Raw genomic sequence first — 19697 nt, 5'->3', positions numbered from 1 at the left:
TGGAAACGTGTGGATAACACAGGTTGACAGTGACAAATAAGCACTTGCGCATTCGTAAAAAAAAAGTTCAAACCCCCAAATTCGAAGCATTATTGCCATAGGAACCCAAGCTGAAGGTGCCTGGTAGAGGGACGTGCCAGTATCTGAGGCGTCCGGATAAGAGACGTTTGAGTGTACTGACAGGCACGCGGACCCACACACCGACACGTGTTTATATTAATATTATAGTTATTGTGGAAGAAGGTGGCTTTCGTATAATTATTGTGTTTAATTATTATCAAAATATTGATAGAAGTCTTTTCACGCAATTTCAAGAAATTAACTGCATCTAGCAGCCAATTACAATGCATCTCTTAAAGTACGCGCTCTGGCGTGCAGCGAAATTTCTAGCTGATGGGAGCGGCAAAGTTACTCAGTTACTTCACTTGAAAGTAGACAATAAGGCCAATGACGCCACCCAGCACTAGCAAGACGACGATCAGAATAATCCACATCTTCACATTCTTCCACCACATTTTGTTCTTTATCTTTTTCGCCTGCCGCTCGAACTGGTTGGCACCAACCTGCAACTCCTCCGCTCGATCGTCCAAATCCTGCAGCTTAGCATCTCTCTCCAATACATAATCCACGTTCTTCTTCATAATGTGGGTCACTTCGTCCACCTGCTGCTGGACTTGCTCCAGCTTTTGTCCACTCGCCGCCATAGCTAAAGAAGGAACGGAACTTTGTTCTAGCTCTGAGAATGAAAGTCCTACGTACTTCTGGCAGCTGTGCGCCTGTGACAACTGAAATATATCAGCAAGAAATCTTGATGGAGCTCCACCAAAACTCAGCAGCGCAAGGAGTGTCACAGTGTTTCCTGCAAAGCCACTCTTCTCTACAAAATAATTATTTGCAGCTAGCTCTGGACGTCGCAAAGAGGTATCGCATGCAGTTCGAACGCCGTTCTCGTACAGCATTCAGTAGCCAAAATCTGTATGTGCCAGTTCAGAGTCCACAAACTCCCGATCCGAGTCCCGAATCCCGACTGTCCCGATATCGATTTCTTCGATTTCGGTGCCTGATACGAGATATGACGTGATTGTGCTCATGACGTATTTGCACACTGCAGTGATGTATGTGTGACACTTCGATGACAATCGATGATGCATCCCGCAAGAATTCAGACTTTTCAATGTTTTCATTTCAACAGTGGCCCTACAGATTCCATCGGAATGTCGCCGATCGAAGACGCGTCTACTTCTCTGTTCTGGTTGGGAATGTTGTGTATCACAAAGGTACATGGAATTAATTAGTACAAGTCCACAACCTTTATTCTTCGGAATCCTCAGGATTTTTTAAAGTAATTAATATCCGTTCAATTGGAATTCATGACGGTCACCATGATTATACAACTTGTGGTGTTTTGCCTCTGTCTGGCAATCCTCCCTTCTTGCGTCTCCTATGCTAGCCAGGGTAAGCTATCACAAGCTATCATAAGGTGTTCTCCGAGTTGCTGCAAAAGAAAATTTTTATTGGCCAGTTGGGAGACTCGGTAGTTATTCGAATGCTATGCCTCTCCAGTATGCAATTAGTGCACCAGTGCCGTGCCGTAAAAGGAATATTCGGGCCCAAAATGGCCCAGTTCATTGAAGTCCCATGTTCTTTTTCACCTACTTAAAGGTTCTGACTGGACTGTCTTGCACCTGCTCTAACTACTCTTCTCAAGCTCGTGTGAAAACAGTAGTGACTCACTAGTCTACCTACTTGCACTGGATGCATGGCTGCTGTGTAATCTAAAGGTGCTGTTATGCTGCCTGCATCAATATACCAGTGCTGTAGTATCCCAACTCACACACAGAAAATGAGAAGCTGTTTACAGTTTACACTGTGGCCGATTTTGCGCTATAAAAAGCGCTTATCAGACAGCATAGTGCCCAACTGAGTGAGCATGCCAACACATGATGTGTACGCTATACATGAGCTGATGGAATCGTAGCACCTACTGCTGCTTCACCATGGCCACGAGAAGTGAATTCATTGTTTCTCGACACGGCATGCATACCTGGTGAGGATTTCACAAGAAAAACATTCTTGTACACGTGGTATGAGTCATGAGGGAGCATCTTCCTGTGCCATCGTTCTGGCTGCCGCGGTGCCATGATGTACAATGTACATGTATGGCATTGAAGATAGTGCATGCCCTACGGGTTATGAGTTATGACTCATGAGTCACAGCTGCCAGCAACCCCCCTCCACACACACACCACACACACACACACACACACACCACACACACACACACACACACACCACACACACACACACACACACACCACACACACACACACACACACACACACACATACACACACACTGCTACTGTAGTCAGTTTGCTCATGTAGGAACCATGATGGGCTTGCACTGCTATCATAATCCACAATGCTGGACTATTCTTCACTATGCTCTGATCTCTGCTCTTCAGCTAGTTACTAAGTTAGTGGAGCAACACACACGTTTCAGGAAGAGTGTTGCCCTATTATAGCAGGGCATTTGCCATCTAACTGGAGCTGTTAGGAGACGTACCTTGCATGTGCCGTAGGGCTTTGCACGCGGGTTGTTCCTGGCTTACTTTGATGCGTGATGTCATCTGTGAGTGTGATGCCATCTGTGAGTGTGATGCCATCTGTGCTTGTGATGTCATCTGTGCTTGTGATGTCATCTGTGCTTGTGATGTCATCTGTGCTTGTGATGTCATCTGTGCTTGTGATTGCCCGTAGACAAGTGGGACAAGTACTTGCATCGCATTGACATCGCCAATGCCAGTTACACGGGATGCGGCAGCAGTGATGAGGCAAGCAGTTGCTATGCCGACGTAATAGCTGATGATCTGTCTGCCTGGCGTTCGCGCGGCATTGGCAAGGCCGATATTGAACGCGCCGGCGCTACGTTGGCCACGCGCTACCAGGTTCTCAATCACAAGCTGTACCGCAATCCAAGATGTGTTTTCCCTGCCAGGTATGTACGGCAGTGGCCAGCGAGTTTCGAACTCTGCCATTGTGCTTTGTGCATTGCAACCAAGGCTCTGTGTGTTTGGGGGGAGGGGGGGGGGGGGGGGGCATACACGTGTGCGTGAGTGCGTGTGTATGCTGTAGTTACACGGAAATTTGTGGCACTGTATTATCCGAGGTGATTCCGATGCATTGTGTGTGTGTGTGTGTGTGTGTGTGCGTGTTTGCATGTGTGTGTGTGTGTGTGTGTGTGTGTGTGTGTGTGTGTGTGTGTGTGTGTGTGTGTGTGTGTGTGTGTGTGTATGTGTGTGTCAGCCGTTGTCGGTTCAATAGCCAATTGAGTATTCTTTCCAAGATTCCTTTTGAGTCTCTCTTCCCTCTCCCAGGGAGACTCACATTACCAGTTTTGTACTTGAAGTGAGCAAGTACAACTACACATGTAGATATGTGTGTACGTGTGTGTGTGTGTGTGTGTGTGTGAGTGTGAGTAAAGGATGCTGTGTGTAATTTGATGTGAAAGCCATGTCATGGTTTAGTAGAGACTTAGGTGCCATATGATGGCTGAACCGTGTTCCTCTTTCCCCGTATGCGTGTCCATGCACACCAGATGTGAAGGTGTGGAGCACTTTCTTCTATCCATACTGAAAGACCTGCCCGACATGGATATCATGATCAATGTCTACGACCACCCACAGGTAGGTCCAGCATGACTTCGGCATTCTCATCGTATTGTGTCTTGCAGAGCAAGATGAATCCGTTTCCCTTGTCCGATGGCTTATGACTACACTTGTTTCACTCCTCTGCTGTTGAATCCCATCTTTCTTCTTCTGGGACAGCGGCACGACCATGAATGGATTTTGATTCCTCTTAGCTTCTTCTTCAGAGAGCCACATGATATAATCCTTCATGTGCCGTAGCCTGCATTCATTTTTCTTTTCCCATCAGCGGAGGTTGATGAGTTGTCCCGCAGAGCTTCCTCAGCGTGTTATTATCATTGTCTAGGATGGTATTGCATGGTCTGTCCTGCTCCTGTCCACTTCGGTCCATCCCGCTACCTGGGTGTGTTGTCTAGGTTGGTATTGCATAGTCTGTCCTGCTCCTGTCTACTCCGGTCCATCCCGCTACCTGGGTGTGCCCTGTCCAGTCTCCTCCACTTGCTGCGCCATCCCTTGTCTCGGTGACCCACTCTCCTTCCTACCATTATGTTTGTTCATCACAGCAGCTACTGTGGTAATTGCATCAACATCCATACCGAACTGCAAAAATCGAGATTGTCGAAGCTTCCCTTTCGGACTGCGCAAACAATTTTTTGTATTACTATTTGTACTACAGATGCTGGCTTTGCTCATGGAGTGCCAAACGTTTCTTTTTGTTTGTTGCCTTGTTTTCATCACAGGTCCCGAAGTATTCACAGCCTTCGCCTGTTTTCAGCTTCAGCCGTGTAAGCTTTTCTTTTTCATGTTTCCTCGTGCACAGATCAACCATGACAGAATTGTTACTACAGTGTAGTGGGACGAAAACATGAAATTAGAAAGGTCACCCTTTCCTCCGAACCTACAGGACTGCGTAGCTTGATGTGCTGCTGCTGCTGCTGCTGCTGCTGGTACTGGTGTTGGTGCTTGTGCTGGGCTAGTGCTGCTGCTGGGCTAGTGCTGCTGCTGTTGCTGCTGCTGCTGCTGGGTCCATGAATATGTTTAACAGTTGCAGTCAATGATAAACTCTATTTTAAAAGAAGGCCTCTTCTGAAAATTGTATTTTTGGCCAGGCATGTATCATGCCTTCTGTGTGCACCAACAGTGATTTGCTCTCTTCCCATAAATTAAAAAAAAAGAGTAAATCATCGTGTCCGTTCCAGAAGGGAACTCACGACGGCCGCTAGCACCTGGTAAACCCTAGCGGCAGATGGAGCGCCTTACGGTGGGGTCTCTTCCCATGGTTGGCCGAAATAGGCGAGCTGTTGATGCTGGTGGGTGGCTGTCTGACGATTTCATCCCACTCCACTCCCCGCTCTACAATATAGAGCTAGGTTCTTGGAGTAGTATCGTATAATGGCCTGTTTCCAAAGGGCGCCCGAGTTATTCGCGCTCTACAAGCCCACTGTGTGAATTCTCGGTACAGTGTAGTGGACGAGCAGTTTTTATTCGTACGTCTGAGTCGAACTGCTCATCCTCTACCGTGTGTCTATGGTCTATGTGTTTCTACGCATTGAGCACTGCAAGGCTGACGGGCGGTACATTTCTATTGTGGTGAATTCTAGGTGTTTTGTTTCACTGACTTGCTCAGCAGTGGGCCTTTGCTCGTGCCGAAGGCCTGTCCTTAATTTGCAAATCTCTAGGAAACATATTTCTGTCAGTGGCTACAGAACTGGCTGTTCTTTGTTTCCATATTTGCCATCTTCATCCATGTTGATGTGTGCATGTATACGCGCGTACATATTCGTGCTCATGCTGTGTACATGTATCTGTTTGGTATAATCATGTAATCCTTGTTTGATAGATAACATTGGTGATCGGTTGACAGGGCTCTGCCAACCGATGATGGTTGTAGTCAGGGGCACTGTTATCAACACAGTGCATCCTCCGCCTTGTAGCATGCTGTCAACCGATCACCAAGTAATGTATTCTGACTGTGTTGTACGTGTGTGTTGGTGATGGGGCTAATCTACAGGACTCGCACTTCTCCGATATCATGTACCCAGCCTGGACATTCTGGTCTGGTGGTCCTGCTGTGTGGCCTCTATACCCCACAGGGCTGGGTCGATGGGATCTGCAGCGCGACATCATCACCAAGTAAGGCACTACCGTAAAAGCCCGTGTATAGGCCCCCGGGCGTATAGAATAGCAGCCTCGATTTCCTAGGCGTATACAAGGGCACGGGCGTTATTTTGGAACCGGGCGTATACTTGGAATAGGGATAGCAGTAAGTATTGGGTATCAGTACCTGTACATGTACTGGTGTTCCGGCATACCTGGGCGTATACATGGGCATGGGCGCTATTTTGAAACAAAAGTGTTGACTTCCCCTGACTGGGCGTGTACACGGAGGGTGGGCGTTATTTCGAGTGGGCGTATACAGGGGCTTTTACGGTATTCAAACCTCTAGGCTATTGTAGCCTGCTGCTATGTTGGGGGAAGTGTGTGTAAGTGTGTGTGTGGGGGATATGAGGTGCCTCAAGGTTCTAGATTGGCTACGTATTAATTATTTGCACGGTTCCCTCTTTGCTAAGTTTCTGTTCACTGCTCACCATACATGTACATATACGTGTTGGTCTGTTCAAATCCTGTCCGAAAGGATGTGTTCCACAAAATCTGTGGACCGTGATCAATCCACCGCTTCTTCGTTTGCCATTTTTCTTGACTTAGGCTGTGTGCAAGATTGTGATTGGGAGTAACATGCCCAGCTCCATTTCCAGGTTGTGACCCAGTGAATTTTGCCACAGTGCTTGATTCCCGACTGGAGACATGTTTTATCATTTGACCACTGATTGTCTGTAGGAAAGCGGATGCTACGCCGTGGAGTGAGAAAGAGTCGAAGGCCTTTTTCCGTGGATCAAGGTAATGGAATGCAAACGGTAAGTATCCAGCATACTCATAGCCATAGGCCTTGATATGGTGAATTGCTCCGCGTAAGAATTTCGTTGTGTGTCTGACTCTGATGTGTTCTACTTAAATTTACGAGTTCGGTGTGGAACTTGCCTCATGGTTTTATTGGTGTTCACACAGGACAAGTTCTGAGCGAGACCCATTGATCCTCTATTCTCGGAAGCATCCAGAATTTGCTGCCGCAGCGTACACGAAAAACCAAGCGTATCGCTCTAAAAAGGTCAGTAGCAGAAATGGCATGGACTGCAGATGCATGGCTATTTACTAGCATCTGTTGGTACTTTGAAGTAACCTGCTTCGCAAGATGGCACATGCCCCATCCTGGTTGGCTTATCACATTCCTGAATCTGGTGTAGGTGCATGGGTTCGTCTCAACAGCTGCTGATCATCTCATGTCGATTGTCTTGCTTGCATCTATCGTGTCCTGTCGGCTCAGGACACACTGGGAGAGGAACCCGCCGAAGGGGTACCACTGGAAGACCATTGCAAATACAAGTAAGTCTGACAGCATCATGGGGAATAGTTTTAAAGTAGAAAATTAAAGGGGAAGTTAAGGCTAAAATCAAAATTTCATTAGTTGTAGTCTTCGGGGTGCTGAGTCGAATGGTCGTAGTCTGAGGAAGCTGAGACGCTCCCTTCCTACTTGAATCCCAATCGAACTCGCGCACTTCCACCGAAACTGGGTGACTGCGCCCTACTAGATGGGGATTTGTATGCAAAATGTCACTAAAAGTGCCATTTCGTTTTTATAAAAGCATGGATGACCGCGAGTGGCCCATATGTTATAGTCTTTTGGACGCTGAGTCGATTGGTTTTGGTCCGAAAAGGCTGCGATGCAGCGTTCTTCCTTTATTCCCAATCGAACATGGTTGAACAAGCGGTCACGTTCTCCTGCGTACACCAGTCACCTGGTCACTGTGCCTGCAGGGTACAACTTACTAGCCTGTTTGACCTTTTTTGGGTGCAGTCCTGTCACTCGAGTTGAACTCGAGTTGAACCTTGGTGTGAAAGTTGTCGCCTGCTGGCGCGGTGACCAGGTGATTTGGGCACCCAGGAGCACGTGACCACTTGTTCAACCATGTTCGATTGGGAATAAAGGAGGAACGCTGCATCGCAGGCTTTTCGGACCAAAACCAGTCGACTCAGCGTCCAAAAGACTACAACATACCGTAGAATCCCGCGGATAAGCCCACCCGCGTATAAGCCCATGCCCGCGCATAAGCCCAGGGTTTGTTCGAACATCACTAGGCTTCATCGTACAAGCCCATGGGCCTTGGTCATACCGAGAGTCCATAAATTACGGACTCTTGGCCATACCATGTATGTAGTACATGCACATTATAGTTTTTTTTCGTACATTTCAGCACAATCATCGGTTGTTTTTGTTTGCACAGTGGTTTTCAGCAATGTACTTCTCACTTCCTTGCTACTTTTCAATAGCACAACTTGGTGTCGGCGTATAAGCCCATGCCCGCGTATAAGCCCATGTTCTCGTATAAGCCCACCGAAATGTCCTTGTGAAACAGATAAGCCCATGGGCTTATCCGCGGGATTCTACGGTATGGGCCAATCACGGTCATCTGTGCTTTTATAAGAACGAAATGGCGCTTTTAGTGACATTTTGCATACAAATCCCCATCTAGTAGGGTGCAGTCACCCAGTTTCGGTGGAAGTGCGCGAGTTCGATTGGGATTCAAGTAGGAAGGAAGCGTCTCCGCTTTCTCGGACCAAGACCATTCGACTCAGCACCCCGAAGACTACAACTGGTGAAATTTTGATTTTAGCCTTAACTTCCCCTTTAAGACAGACGTCAGAGGTGTCACCATTTTGCCAGGTCAGATGCAAGTTAACTGTGTCTTGTGTGCGTTGTACTTCCTCTGGAAACAAAAACTTCGCAACTATTTTATTCACATTCTGAGGAGTAGCTGTGTTCAAGAAATTTGGTTCAGAGGAGCAAAGGCAAAAGAAATTGGCACTGTTTGAGCCTCCCTCGGAGTCACCATGGCTCAATTCCTCGGTGCTCCATTCACCAGAACTTGCAGGTCCATCAAAGTCGCAACGTTTTTTTGTTTCAGGAGGGAGTAGTGATGAACATTGAAGAGTATGTGTAGTTCTATTACTTTTACCGTACTCTTGCATTATTCGTGGGTAAAGTCGTGAGGAGGTTTTTATATCAGCATCATTTGCGTTTCTCACTATGTGAAGACTCCACTGTAGCTATGCATTTCACCCCTTGATTCCCTACATTCTCAATGTACTCCATGTGGTCTCTGGGTTACAACACATGTCTAATTTCAGCTCCAACAGTTTTAGGCCAGACGCAACCTATACGAGTCCTCAGTCTTCTTCATAGATCTTTGATATACCACCAGTACACACACTAGTATACTACTGTACATGTGCTTTGAAGTGCAATGTAATTATGAATAGTAATATTTATGAATACAGCTCAGGAAGCTCGCTTCTGTAATTCCTCAGCTCATTGTTGATTTTTCTTGCTGCTCACCAGATACTTGTTCAACTTCCGCGGTGTGGCGGCTAGTTTCCGCTTCAAGCATCTGTTCATGTGTCGTTCCCTGGTGTTCCAAGTCGGCGAGGAGTGGCTGGAGTTTTTCTACCCAGCCCTCAAGCCGTGGGTTCACTACATCCCGCTGGACACGGATTTGAAAGACTTTGAGTAAGGTCATGTTTGCCGCCGTCCTGTTCCTTGTACCGTAGTCGACATGTCATGTTGCCTTAGATTCACTCCACCATAGGTACAGGCATTGCTGCCTTCTTGCTGTGGATCATGAGTGATGCGACAGCTCCTCGGTTATGATGAAAAACATGATGATTGATTTGCTTTCTGCGTCCTGGAGGTTCCAACACGCCCACTCCAAGGGAGTTGATGGTTGCATGGAATTTGATTTTTGCATCCTTTTCTGTCCAGTGAGGTTCTTCAGTTTGTACGGGAGCACGATGACGTAGCTCAGCAGATTGCAGAACGGTGAGTGACTGAAAGAGAGTCAAGAAAGCGTGGGACAGGGTGGGGGGGGGGGGGGGGGGTGATGTGAGAGTTTACGAAATAGTTGTGACATGAACCAAGTCTCTTCGATGCACGCATGCACCTTCTTGATCATTTTTCACTTAGAAGTGTTGCTCTAGCTCTCTCGTGTTTGGGGTGCATATACTTAGGCAGTGTTCATTCTATCTGGGTGAAAACACAGGCCAGCACACCGGGCATATTGAATGTACCGACAACAGATGCAACAAGAATGGTGCTGACTTGCTCAGTCATCATGCTGTACTAAGGGGCCGTCCAAGGTTACCAATAATATTTTCAAAACGAAAAGTTTTCGTTTGGGGGTGGGTGGGTTTGATGGAGTTTCGTTTTTGAAAATAATTATTGAATGCAGATGGAGAATGCCCAGTTACTTCTGGGTGTCGAACATTGACATCAATATTTTATTGGAATTCGTTTTACCTGCAGAAAAGGTGGGTGGGTGGGTGGGTGGGTGCTTAAAAATACTAAAACTTTTCGTTTTGTAAAAACAGTCGGTAACCCCGGACGGCCCCTAAGTTAGGTAGACAAGCAGGCAACAGCACAACCACATGCATCTCTAAATGTATGGCTCCTAAGTCTTAACTGTGAATCTCTTGATCCTGTCAGTTTGATGATGCCAAAGCCAATGAAGACGGGCGCACCTTCCCGACCGTTGGGACGAGCCCTATGTGACTGTTGACTGCCCGTATTGTCCTCAACACGGCAGAAGTGTATTGAGTAGTTGATCAGACGGATGTTGTCTAAGAGTTGCTGAGATGATCTTGCTTGTACATGTGTATGTTTTTGTTCTTCTTATGTGCAGTGGCTACGACTTCATCTGGAATAATCTGCAGCTGTCGGACGTGCAGGCATATTGGCTACAGCTGTTGACTGACTATGCTGCTCTCCTTCAGTACAAGCCACAGCTGGCAGAGGACATGATTGAGATCAGTCCTTGACAAATCACCGACCAGCAAGCATCTCACCCATCTACGGTATGGTGGCAGTCAACGAATCTACCGTCCGGTATCCATGATGGGGTGCTAGTCTAACAGTTCGCGTACTGATTCTCATCACCTGCGACTATAATAGCAGGAGCCTCTGTCTGGACAACGGCGAGGTGAAGCAAATACGGACCAATCCCCTATGCTGGTGGCCACCTGTTTGCCGAGTTATGTAGTTGAGTTAGTTGGTCAGTTACATAGTAGTGCTGGCAGCACTGTGTTCCTTCTCTGGCTTACAAGCTGTCGCTGGCTTTCAACAACACAGCGTTGTTCACGCTGTGGCTGTATGCGATTGGCACTGACCAGCTATGTGCTTTGTCGGTCTTCTGTCCGTGGCGGAGCATCTGCGGCATTCTTGAAAGAATACATCCATGCCGGTGTTGCCTTCATGCCCGTATGCCCACCTCACAGTTGTGTGCTATCCTACCGCATTGCCCGGAGCATGGTGAAACGCGGCAGCACACAGGTGCAGTGTTTACAGCTGCAGTTTATAGCGACTAGTCATTTTCAAACATTAGATTATTTTGTTAACCTTCTCCGTGCTGCTATCTTTTACTCAGCATTCTACCGACTGTTTTTTTACTGTGTAGAAACTGCACATTAATGTACAGTCAAACCCATTCAGGACCCAACACCAAGGTATCGATGGTATTTGTTCGCAATAACAGGAGTTCTTCTTATCCATATGACTGTTATTCCCAGTGCATACACAGTTTTTATATCCCATAACACAATGAATACTAGTTTTTCAGCTTTATGCATATATTCTAAAAGAAAAGTTTGTGCAGTACAGGGTAGTAGTCTAGAGTTCAATCTGTTTAGTAACTCTCTTTTATAATACATAATAATAACATCACACTTTGAAGCGAGTTGTGGTAGCACTAGAGACTAGTAGAGAATGCAGTGAACAGCGTTTTCTCCGCGAACATTTGCCATCTCAAAAATTTAGTGACGCACACATTGGTCGGTTCACAGTATATCCCACTTATTGATACATGACCGGTATTGCCCTTGTACTCGTGCAGTAAATCATACATACATCATACCCGTAACATGTTGCATACAAATCGTCTGCATGACTCACTACCGACTGCATGAGCAGATTTAAACAAATCAACTAGGTGTCAGTGTTCTCATTCCACACTGTCCTAGCCTGTCCCTCCAGGAATCCGCGGATAGAAAGTTGAAATTCTGCGCAGAATTCTGCGGCACAAATCGCTACATTATGCGGCGGATAGCGCGAATTCTGCGGCAATACTGCGGTATTTCTGCGGCGCTGCACCAGCGAAAAGACATGGCTATAATGCTATGTACAAGTATCAATAAAAATTTAGTGGTCGAAAACACACGATAGGCTCAATACAGTAACGAAGAAAACTGGTACAGTTGCTGCACTGTCCATTGCACCTGCACATCCAAATTGGAAATATCAAAGCAACGGTCAGTCGAAGGCATTACAGTCGCTCGCATTGCCCCCAAACCGTGATTTTTCACGATTCTGCGGTGAAAACCGTGAATTCCGCGGATTTTACCGCGGCCGCGGAATCGCGGATTCCTGGAGGGACAGCCTAGCTGCTGAACTCCTGAGTAATCAGATTGAGCTTAGAGCTGGGATTATAAATGTAGCCACACATGCACAGTACAGCTGTTTGAATAATCAAAATGTCATGCCACTTGCATTACAAGTACGGAGGGCGACGAAGAAACCTTTTCTGCTGCGACTCTGAATTTCATGCGCAAAGTGATTATCAGACAGCTGTGTCGTTGCCCATTGCCGTATATGAAAAAAACCTGCATGCCGGATACTTGGCTCTCAGTAAAAAACACAAGAGAGACCACCATTGCTAATTCAGTGGGACAATGCCTTACTCGCCTTCACAACAAAAAAGCTAAGAGAACTAGCAACATGTAGATTCACATGCCGGTTCTGCAGAGAGAGGCAGAGACAAGAGAAGAATAGCTGTGGTGCACAGAGCCATGCACATGGAACTCAAGGAAAGCGGCGAGTAGTAAAGAAAGATAATGAACACTGGACACACATATGCCTGTATAGAAGAGCATAAAACAATGCGAACACACGCACACACACAATGAAGCAGTGCTAGCTCCAGTGAGGTTCAAGCCATCGGATTGCCCTTGCACGCCAGCAGCCAGGGGTATCAGACTGGATGCGAAGACCAGGGTCCATTGAGCGTCCAGCCGTCATTCGTCTGCTTGACATGCCCGAGTTAGTGATTCAATCCAACGGTCGTGATCCTACCAGCATCCAGTCTGCATACGCTATGGATTAAAACTGTACAGGTAGAAGAGAACAATGTACAAAAATTACAACACAATGTACAAAAATTACAACACATACACGTTTGAGTGTACCAGTAATCAGAGTGCAGTTCAGAGCCAGTGTACATGTACCGTAAAGTACCGCGAGAGCGTCACACCAACGCGTCCTTTTGCGGTCGTGCCGTGGAGCTGGCGTCCTGTCCGTAGGTCATACGGCACATATCGTGTACACACACTGCATGCAGTGTAGTCAATCCGTACGAGTCGTACTCGGTTTAAACTTTCAAGAACATGCTAAGTGTGACCTTAGTGCACTAAGGTTCTCACACCGTACGAACTTTGTTGTACTCTGCCATACGATTTTCCTTCCCCTGACTGTAAATCAAGGTGGGGCACGCTCGCGGTACTTTACGGTTCATCAGAAACATTGCAAAGAAAGTTGCACTGTAGGTAAACAGGATAACCACACTAGTGGAATAGAGAGTCAGTCCAGTGCAGCCAGGCTGTACAACGCAAACAAGGTGGAAACATGCCTGGTCATGCCAAGATTGCCTGAGGTGTCTCAGAACACTACTGTATAAGAACACAAATTTTCGTTTGGAATTAACTTTCCCTATGTTCGTTAGGGGGCACGAAATAACTAAAGTTTTTTTCTGAACGTTCGGGGTGACAGACCTCGACCAAAAACGAAATTTAGTACGTAACGAACCTGCTGGTGGAGTGATCTAAAGAAAGATTTCGTAAACGAAAATTTGTATTTAAACAGTACATTGCAACATGCTCTGGCACCAACACCTACAACATGGTATACACATACTGAAGTACACACATGCACATGCACACACACACACACGCATACATGTACACACCCACCCACCCACCCACCCACCCACCCACCCACCCACACACACACACACACACACGCATACATGTCCACACCCACATCCACCCACACACCCACATGCACACACACATAAACACGTACAAATACCCACACATGTGCACACACACACACACACACACACACACACACACACACACACACACACACACACACACACACACACACACACACACACACACACACACACACGTTAGGCATTTTGATTGTGTGCACAAACCTACCTAGTCGTCAGCCTTGACGGCCTTCTTTTTGCTTGTCCTCTTCGGTTTCTTCTCCGTTGTCTCTGCCTTAGCGCCTTCATCGTCGGCAGGTTCAGTTTTCTTCACCGTCTTGCTGGCTGGTGCGGAGAGGTTGGTCTTGATGGTCTCGATCATCTCAGCGGTATCCTCCTCTCCCGGGAACTTGAGACGTCTAGGTGGACCTTTCTTCGAGCCAGACCATAGCAGGATGTCTGCAAACATAAGAGCGGACGGGAGCGCAACAGCGGCATACGCGTGGGGTCATCACGTTCCTTTCACGCAACATTCAGAATACCCAGACACCAGGCTTTTACCAGTCCCACACACACAAGCCTGCACTCAGCGTGTTTATGGATTCAGTCAGCGCTCATTCAGTCATCCACACGGCCTTTGCCAATCAATTCAGAGTGGAAAGGGCGATTTGCTGCCTCAATCCGGAAGAGGTACACAAAAAAAGGTGTGTACACCGTCACAGTCAGAAAAGGGTAGCCAACACCAGTCCACTATTCATTGTCAAACTCTCCACCAGGTGATTCATAATTTCAGTCCAAGCAGAGGCAGACTATGGCTACTGTTGGCTTGTCAACAACACACTGAAGTCATATTACAGACTGAACAATATTCATTGCATCTCCATTGAAGCACACAGTTGACAAACATTGTAGTTTCTGCCAATAAAAAGCAGGCTGTAGCAGATTCAAGCCGGCGACTCACCTTCCTTGTCAGCAATCTGCAGCACTAACTCAAAGCTTCCCGACTTTGGTTTGGTGCTGTTGATGTCGGCCGGACATGCTCCAAACGCCTCCGTGGCAGCGTCCACAAAGGCATTGGCATGCCGGGCATACACTCGTCAGGATTTGCTGAGACGGATACAGAACACACCAACATGTAAACAGTACACAAGACATGTACATGCTCAGGCGCACAGCTGGGAATTTATGAGAAGGCCCGTGGCCAGTGCCAATTATTGCAAGTCCTAGCAGCTCCTGGGAGCCGTCCTTGACATCACGCCAATCGGCAAGGAAAGCTACGTTAAGCTTCTGGTGGTGCTGTATGGTTCAAGCTGACTTACACCACCAAGAGTGCTGTTACTTGCAGTACGCTATCTTGTGTAAGTCATGTGTATGTAGCTGTCGTGTGGAAAGTCAGTCTTCGTCTTGAGTCTGTCATGTCCAGTCGTGTTTCCGTCATGTCTCGTACAATACGATAACAGTTTGGGTGTGAACACATTGTCTACATGACTGTACTGACCGTGGGCCCCACCTGTGATTGTTTCGTACAATGCCTTACTGATCAGTGACATTGTACACTGCCAAGTGTAAGAACGCGATAAAGAGAAAGTGAGCAATGGATGTTGTTGTTTGATATTGCCACCAGAATCTCCCTGCTAGAGTAACTAGTCCTGGGGCCTTTCCAAAATCGATGAAAGAGGATCGTCCAAAAAAAATTTGACATGGATTTCACATCCTTATCCTGCCACACAATGACTAGGAACTAAGGGGGTGATTATATGTGCAGCTCCAGCCCGGGCTGGTCGACAGGCGGGCCAGCCCGCCTGCAACGGGATCTCGGGGTTGTACACAAATCCACACAAAACCTGTGGTGCGTTTACATGGCAAGCGGGCTGGCCCGGCGAGGCGGGATCCCGCCTCGAGGCACCCGGGATCCCGGCTAGGCGGGCCAGAAAAAGTACATATAAACAGACCAGCCCGGGCCAGAGTTGTATTATTATGGTGTCGACACTGCGTTCATACTACAAAATAGGTACTTTTACCTTTTGAGGGAAGTTGTAAAGAGGATTCCCGATATTGTCTTGAAAATCTATGAAGCTTTTTGTACAGCAACAAGAAGGACGTGCAGTGAGCACTGTTTATTTGTCGACATGCAGGATTTACATTAATGATAGCTTGCATGCCGTCCTACCGGTAGGACCCAAGAAATCGCGCTGCAAAAGTGCTTTTGGTTGAGAAATTTCTTGAAACAATTGTTGAGATGAGGTCTTTGTCAGGCAAAGCAATGGCGCAAAATGCAAGACTATGTCCAGTGCATTGCATACGCGCAATTTTATCAATTGTCAAAATGGCCGCACATACTCCTGTCGGAGCGCTAGCAACTCTGTCCAAAGTGAATTTTGACCATGGCACATCAATCGTGGTGAGGTACTAATGTTTTTATTAGTCTGCCAAGGCAGTGGAATGCATAATTCCATACACCGTTTCCATGGTTACCATTTGCTGTTACCATGGAATTTCGTACTATGCTTTGTGCGATCACGTCTAAAATTTGTGGACTCCTTCATTAGCCCCTGAGCAACAGTTTAGGGTCAAGTTTTAGGTCAATGTTAGAACAGAGGCCATGCAGCATGTCTGTGTATGATGGTCCTACCGGTAGGTCCTACCGGTAGGACCGAGGTCTATGCAAGCTATCATTAAAATGGAAGGGGACCTACTTGCAAAATACTTTGATATGGACAGCTAAAAATGTGAAAAACAGGGAAAAGAAACGAGGTGATACAACACACCAAACATGTGCCACAGCGCGAAAAGAAATCAGCAGAAGTATACATTGTGTGAGAAAAAAAGTTGTTAGGTTTATAACCTGAGTATGGCTTGCAGCCCTGCGTTTCAGCCCGGGGCAGCACACTACAGTCGTGGTGTGTTTGCTGCATACTCACAACGGGCTGGCGTGTGCTCAGCGCATATAAACTCACTGCGGGCTGGCGACCAGCCCGGCCTTGCACATGTAAACACCCTTGGCGGGCTGGCCCGCTCGCTCCAGCCCGGGCTGGAGTTGCACATATAATAGGCCCCTTGGCCTTAGTAGAAAGACTCCATCGACGATAGAACACAATGCGACACATCCGGACTGGTATTTGCATAACGTTTCACGAACATAATTCGCTAACATAACAGTAAATGCACTGCACCAGGGAGTCGTCAAATACCGGGAGTGGAAACGAGATGCGCGAGCGTGATCCATGCTCGCCTCGCGCTGGAGCACGCCGATTTTTTCAAATAATCTTTTTTGTGCCACATTCACCAATTCCGCGGGATTTTCAAAATGTCAAAATTTATTTTGGTTCTTCCTGCAAGCGGAGCAGTTTAGACGTCTCCATACATAAACCTCGTCAGATTTCCGCTTCCCTTTTGTAGCACTCTTCGTCGTGGATTCGTCGGCAGTGCATGGTCATGCTGGACAGGGAGATATCGGTAGCCATTTTACGGCTGATGTTTTAGGAACTTGGGCGAGAGGTGAGTAAAACCAAGCTTTATCGAGTGAATACTTCTATCACTGAATAGCTTTGTTTTGGTTTGTTACACATGCATGCTGCATGTACGGAGCATTCGATTTATCAACCTGCAGTCAAGTACAGACCCAGGGAAGCTTCTCTTTTACTTGCCCAATGATCGTGCATAAAATTTTATGTGAAACTCGTAAAAAGAAATGCAATGGTAGATTTAAGAAACTATGTGATGGTCAGGAATCAGGATACACATGGCATTCTCTACCTGAATGAATACTTGTGACAATCTTAATATAGAATTACTGCGCTGTTTTCCGTGTGCGTTTTGTCCAGACCTGGAGACCACATCAGCTGTGTTTTCAAGTTTAATTTGCGGTACAGTAGTGGCAAGAAAGCCGTCCATCATGCCAGCATCATCCGCAGCAGCAACAGCAGCAGCACCCCAGCCCACCGCCATAGTCAACTGCACTGCAGAGACACCTAAAAGATACCATTGTGGTTGGTGTGTTGTTGCGGTGAGAAGAGAACTGGAAGCTAGCAGAAAGCCTGAGTTAACTAGCCTCAAGCCGGTGTTGGCGACTTTCGGCCATGAAATTCTGGCCAACATGTCTCCGAATCTACCAAACTTTGAAAAGATAATTGAATCTGAGACACATGAGCATCCACCGTGTGTGTGCATGCACAGTGTGGGCATGTCAGTATGTGTGTGTGTGCTGCCAAAGATGGCTCTCTCGTCGTGCCGATTGAATATGGTCCCTGACCTCTTGGCAGACTGCCGACTTTCTGCCGTCGCTTTCATGTTGTCGGCCCCGCAAGGGGACAGGTGACTGTAATGGCAGTGTTTACCAGGACCAGGTGTGTGTGTGTGTATGTGTGTGAATGTGCGTGCATGCGCAGTTCGTGCATGCCGTGTGTGTGCATGTGCAGTTTGTGCATGCCCGTGAGTGGGTGCGTGCATGTACGCATGCGTTACTGCTGACACCCAAAGTTGGCAAAGAGAAGCGAGACAGAAAGAGAGAGGGATTTAGAACAGTTTAATTCGGTGTGCATTGTCAATTCTGTGATACTCGCCACAATCGGCCAAATCTGTAATTGGATTCTCAGTGTTGGTGGTGCATATACGTTGTCATGCTTCCTCTTGACATGAGACATACTGAAAGCGGTGATGTTCTCTTACACTGAAGAAGAAAATAAGAGAAATTCCTTGACTTTATAATAATGTGGTCGTCATTAAAAAACAATAATGTTTTAGAAACAAAGGGTCCCTCAAAAAGTCAGTGGCATATCATCTTACACCGAGAAAATTCACAGGTAGCACCTATATGGAAAGAACAATGGTTACGAGAAGTTTTTTCGTGGGTCGAACCAAGTGGCTTTGATTACTGAGGCTGAGCTATTTTCCTCGATAAATTACATAAAAAGTCACGTCACTATCCGCGCGTGAATCGGGCCTCCAGTCATACATCGCAACACTGCGATAACGCCTACCGATAAATTAGGTGTCCTCCTACTAGTAAACGAGCAGACCACTGCAAATATCTCTGTATACACGTTCTGATGGACGCTTTCTCCCAAAAAATACTCAAGGCTACTCTAAATTGCATTTGACGACGCTGAGGTACTCAAGGCACTGCAAAAATTTTGCGCGAGGCGAGCATGGATAATCAAGATTAACGGCGTTTCCACTCCCGGTATTTGACGACTCCCTGCACTGCACAGTACTGTAATTACAAAAACAAAATTGTAGATTGAATGCAATCAATGTTGTACCACAACAAACATACCAGTGCTCAATGCGCAGACTGAATCCAGGATCCCCGGCACTCTCCTCCGATTGCTTTGGCTTCTTCGCCGCCGGTGCTTCCCCGGAAGGCGATTTTCTCTTTCTTGGAGGCATAGCAAGCCAAACACTGCTGAACAGTGAAGTAGAGTATTTCTTTCCCCTTGCTTGTTCTGAATCTTTCACTCTTTTCTCGCCCGAGCTCGACGAAATTTTGAACTTTTTTCCCGGGCTTTTCAGGCCCACGTGCCACAGCTAGCACGTGATGCATGTGGAAAGCTCTTTCAAAACAAAAAAAACAGGTGTCTTGGTTGTCTCGATCTTTATCTCTTGGTTGATGCTTGCTTTGTTTTCTTTCAGACGATCGAATGTCCAAGCAGATATCTAATCTTTCGTCAAGTGTTTTCGCTACCCTCAATCCCAAGAAAATTATGGTTGTTCGGAGCAGGTATCAACACGGACTACCCGAGTCAGCTTCGTTTTGAAAGTGTTGGTTTCTCTTGGTAAAAAATGTCCTGTTCTTGTGAAAACGCAGAGTTCAGTGCTGATGCTCATCAAGCTGTTTTGTCTCGTTGGACGGGCAGTTGCAGTATCTGGTCCGAGAGCAGTTGGTCATAGCCGTTTACAACGAC

At 46.9% G+C, this 19697-nt stretch overlaps 2 protein-coding genes and 1 long non-coding RNA gene across 5 annotated transcripts; 2 read left to right on the top strand and 1 right to left on the bottom strand.

Annotated features, from left to right (window-relative positions):
* Positions 1–1197: 1197 nt before the first annotated feature.
* Positions 1198–11476, top strand: LOC135809919 (protein O-glucosyltransferase 1-like). 3 transcript variants are annotated; one of them, XM_065323368.1, is made up of 11 exons: positions 1198–1455; positions 2760–2997; positions 3598–3685; positions 4387–4431; positions 5658–5779; positions 6485–6544; positions 6713–6812; positions 7029–7087; positions 9102–9269; positions 9522–9578; positions 10438–11476. In XM_065323368.1, exons 1-11 carry the CDS (start codon positions 1371–1373, stop codon positions 10571–10573), a joined length of 1158 nt encoding a protein of 385 aa, XP_065179440.1. In that variant the 5' UTR covers positions 1198–1370; the 3' UTR covers positions 10574–11476. The 3 variants fall into 3 exon arrangements, with proteins under 3 accessions (XP_065179440.1, XP_065179441.1, XP_065179442.1); XM_065323370.1 differs by having other exon boundaries at positions 1200–1277; XM_065323369.1 differs by lacking the exons at positions 7029–7087; positions 9102–9269; positions 9522–9578; positions 10438–11476 and having other exon boundaries at positions 6485–6561.
* Positions 11477–12379: 903 nt separating this feature from the next.
* Positions 12380–19252, bottom strand: LOC135809923 (selenoprotein H-like). The gene is made up of 4 exons (XM_065323373.1): positions 19070–19252; positions 14756–14901; positions 14024–14253; positions 12380–12911 (listed from the first exon to the last, which is right to left on the bottom strand). Exons 1-3 carry the CDS (start codon positions 19180–19182, stop codon positions 14024–14026), a joined length of 489 nt encoding a protein of 162 aa, XP_065179445.1. The 5' UTR covers positions 19183–19252; the 3' UTR covers positions 12380–12911.
* Positions 16967–17936, top strand: LOC135809924 (uncharacterized). Its single transcript, XR_010552253.1, has 2 exons — positions 16967–17292; positions 17619–17936. It is a non-coding gene; the product is annotated as an uncharacterized LOC135809924 (long non-coding RNA).
* Positions 19253–19697: the final 445 nt, after the last annotated feature.

This window comes from Sycon ciliatum, chromosome 2, assembly GCF_964019385.1.
Source record: "Sycon ciliatum chromosome 2, ocSycCili1.1, whole genome shotgun sequence".
Taxonomy (NCBI): domain Eukaryota; kingdom Metazoa; phylum Porifera; class Calcarea; order Leucosolenida; family Sycettidae; genus Sycon; species Sycon ciliatum.
The sequence above is the reverse complement of the archived record's forward strand: the minus strand, read 5'-3'. Positions and strand labels throughout refer to the sequence as shown.

Bases quoted from the DNA above. Each gene is read 5' to 3' on its own strand.
- LOC135809919 (XM_065323368.1), top strand. From the start codon at position 1,371: ATGACGGTCACCATGATTATACAACTTGTGGTGTTTTGCCTCTGTCTG. The intron at 1,456-2,759 runs GTAAGCTATCAC...GATTGCCCGTAG, and splicing joins CGTCTCCTATGCTAGCCAGG to ACAAGTGGGACAAGTACTTG. The intron at 6,545-6,712 runs GTAATGGAATGC...GTGTTCACACAG, and splicing joins GCCTTTTTCCGTGGATCAAG to GACAAGTTCTGAGCGAGACC.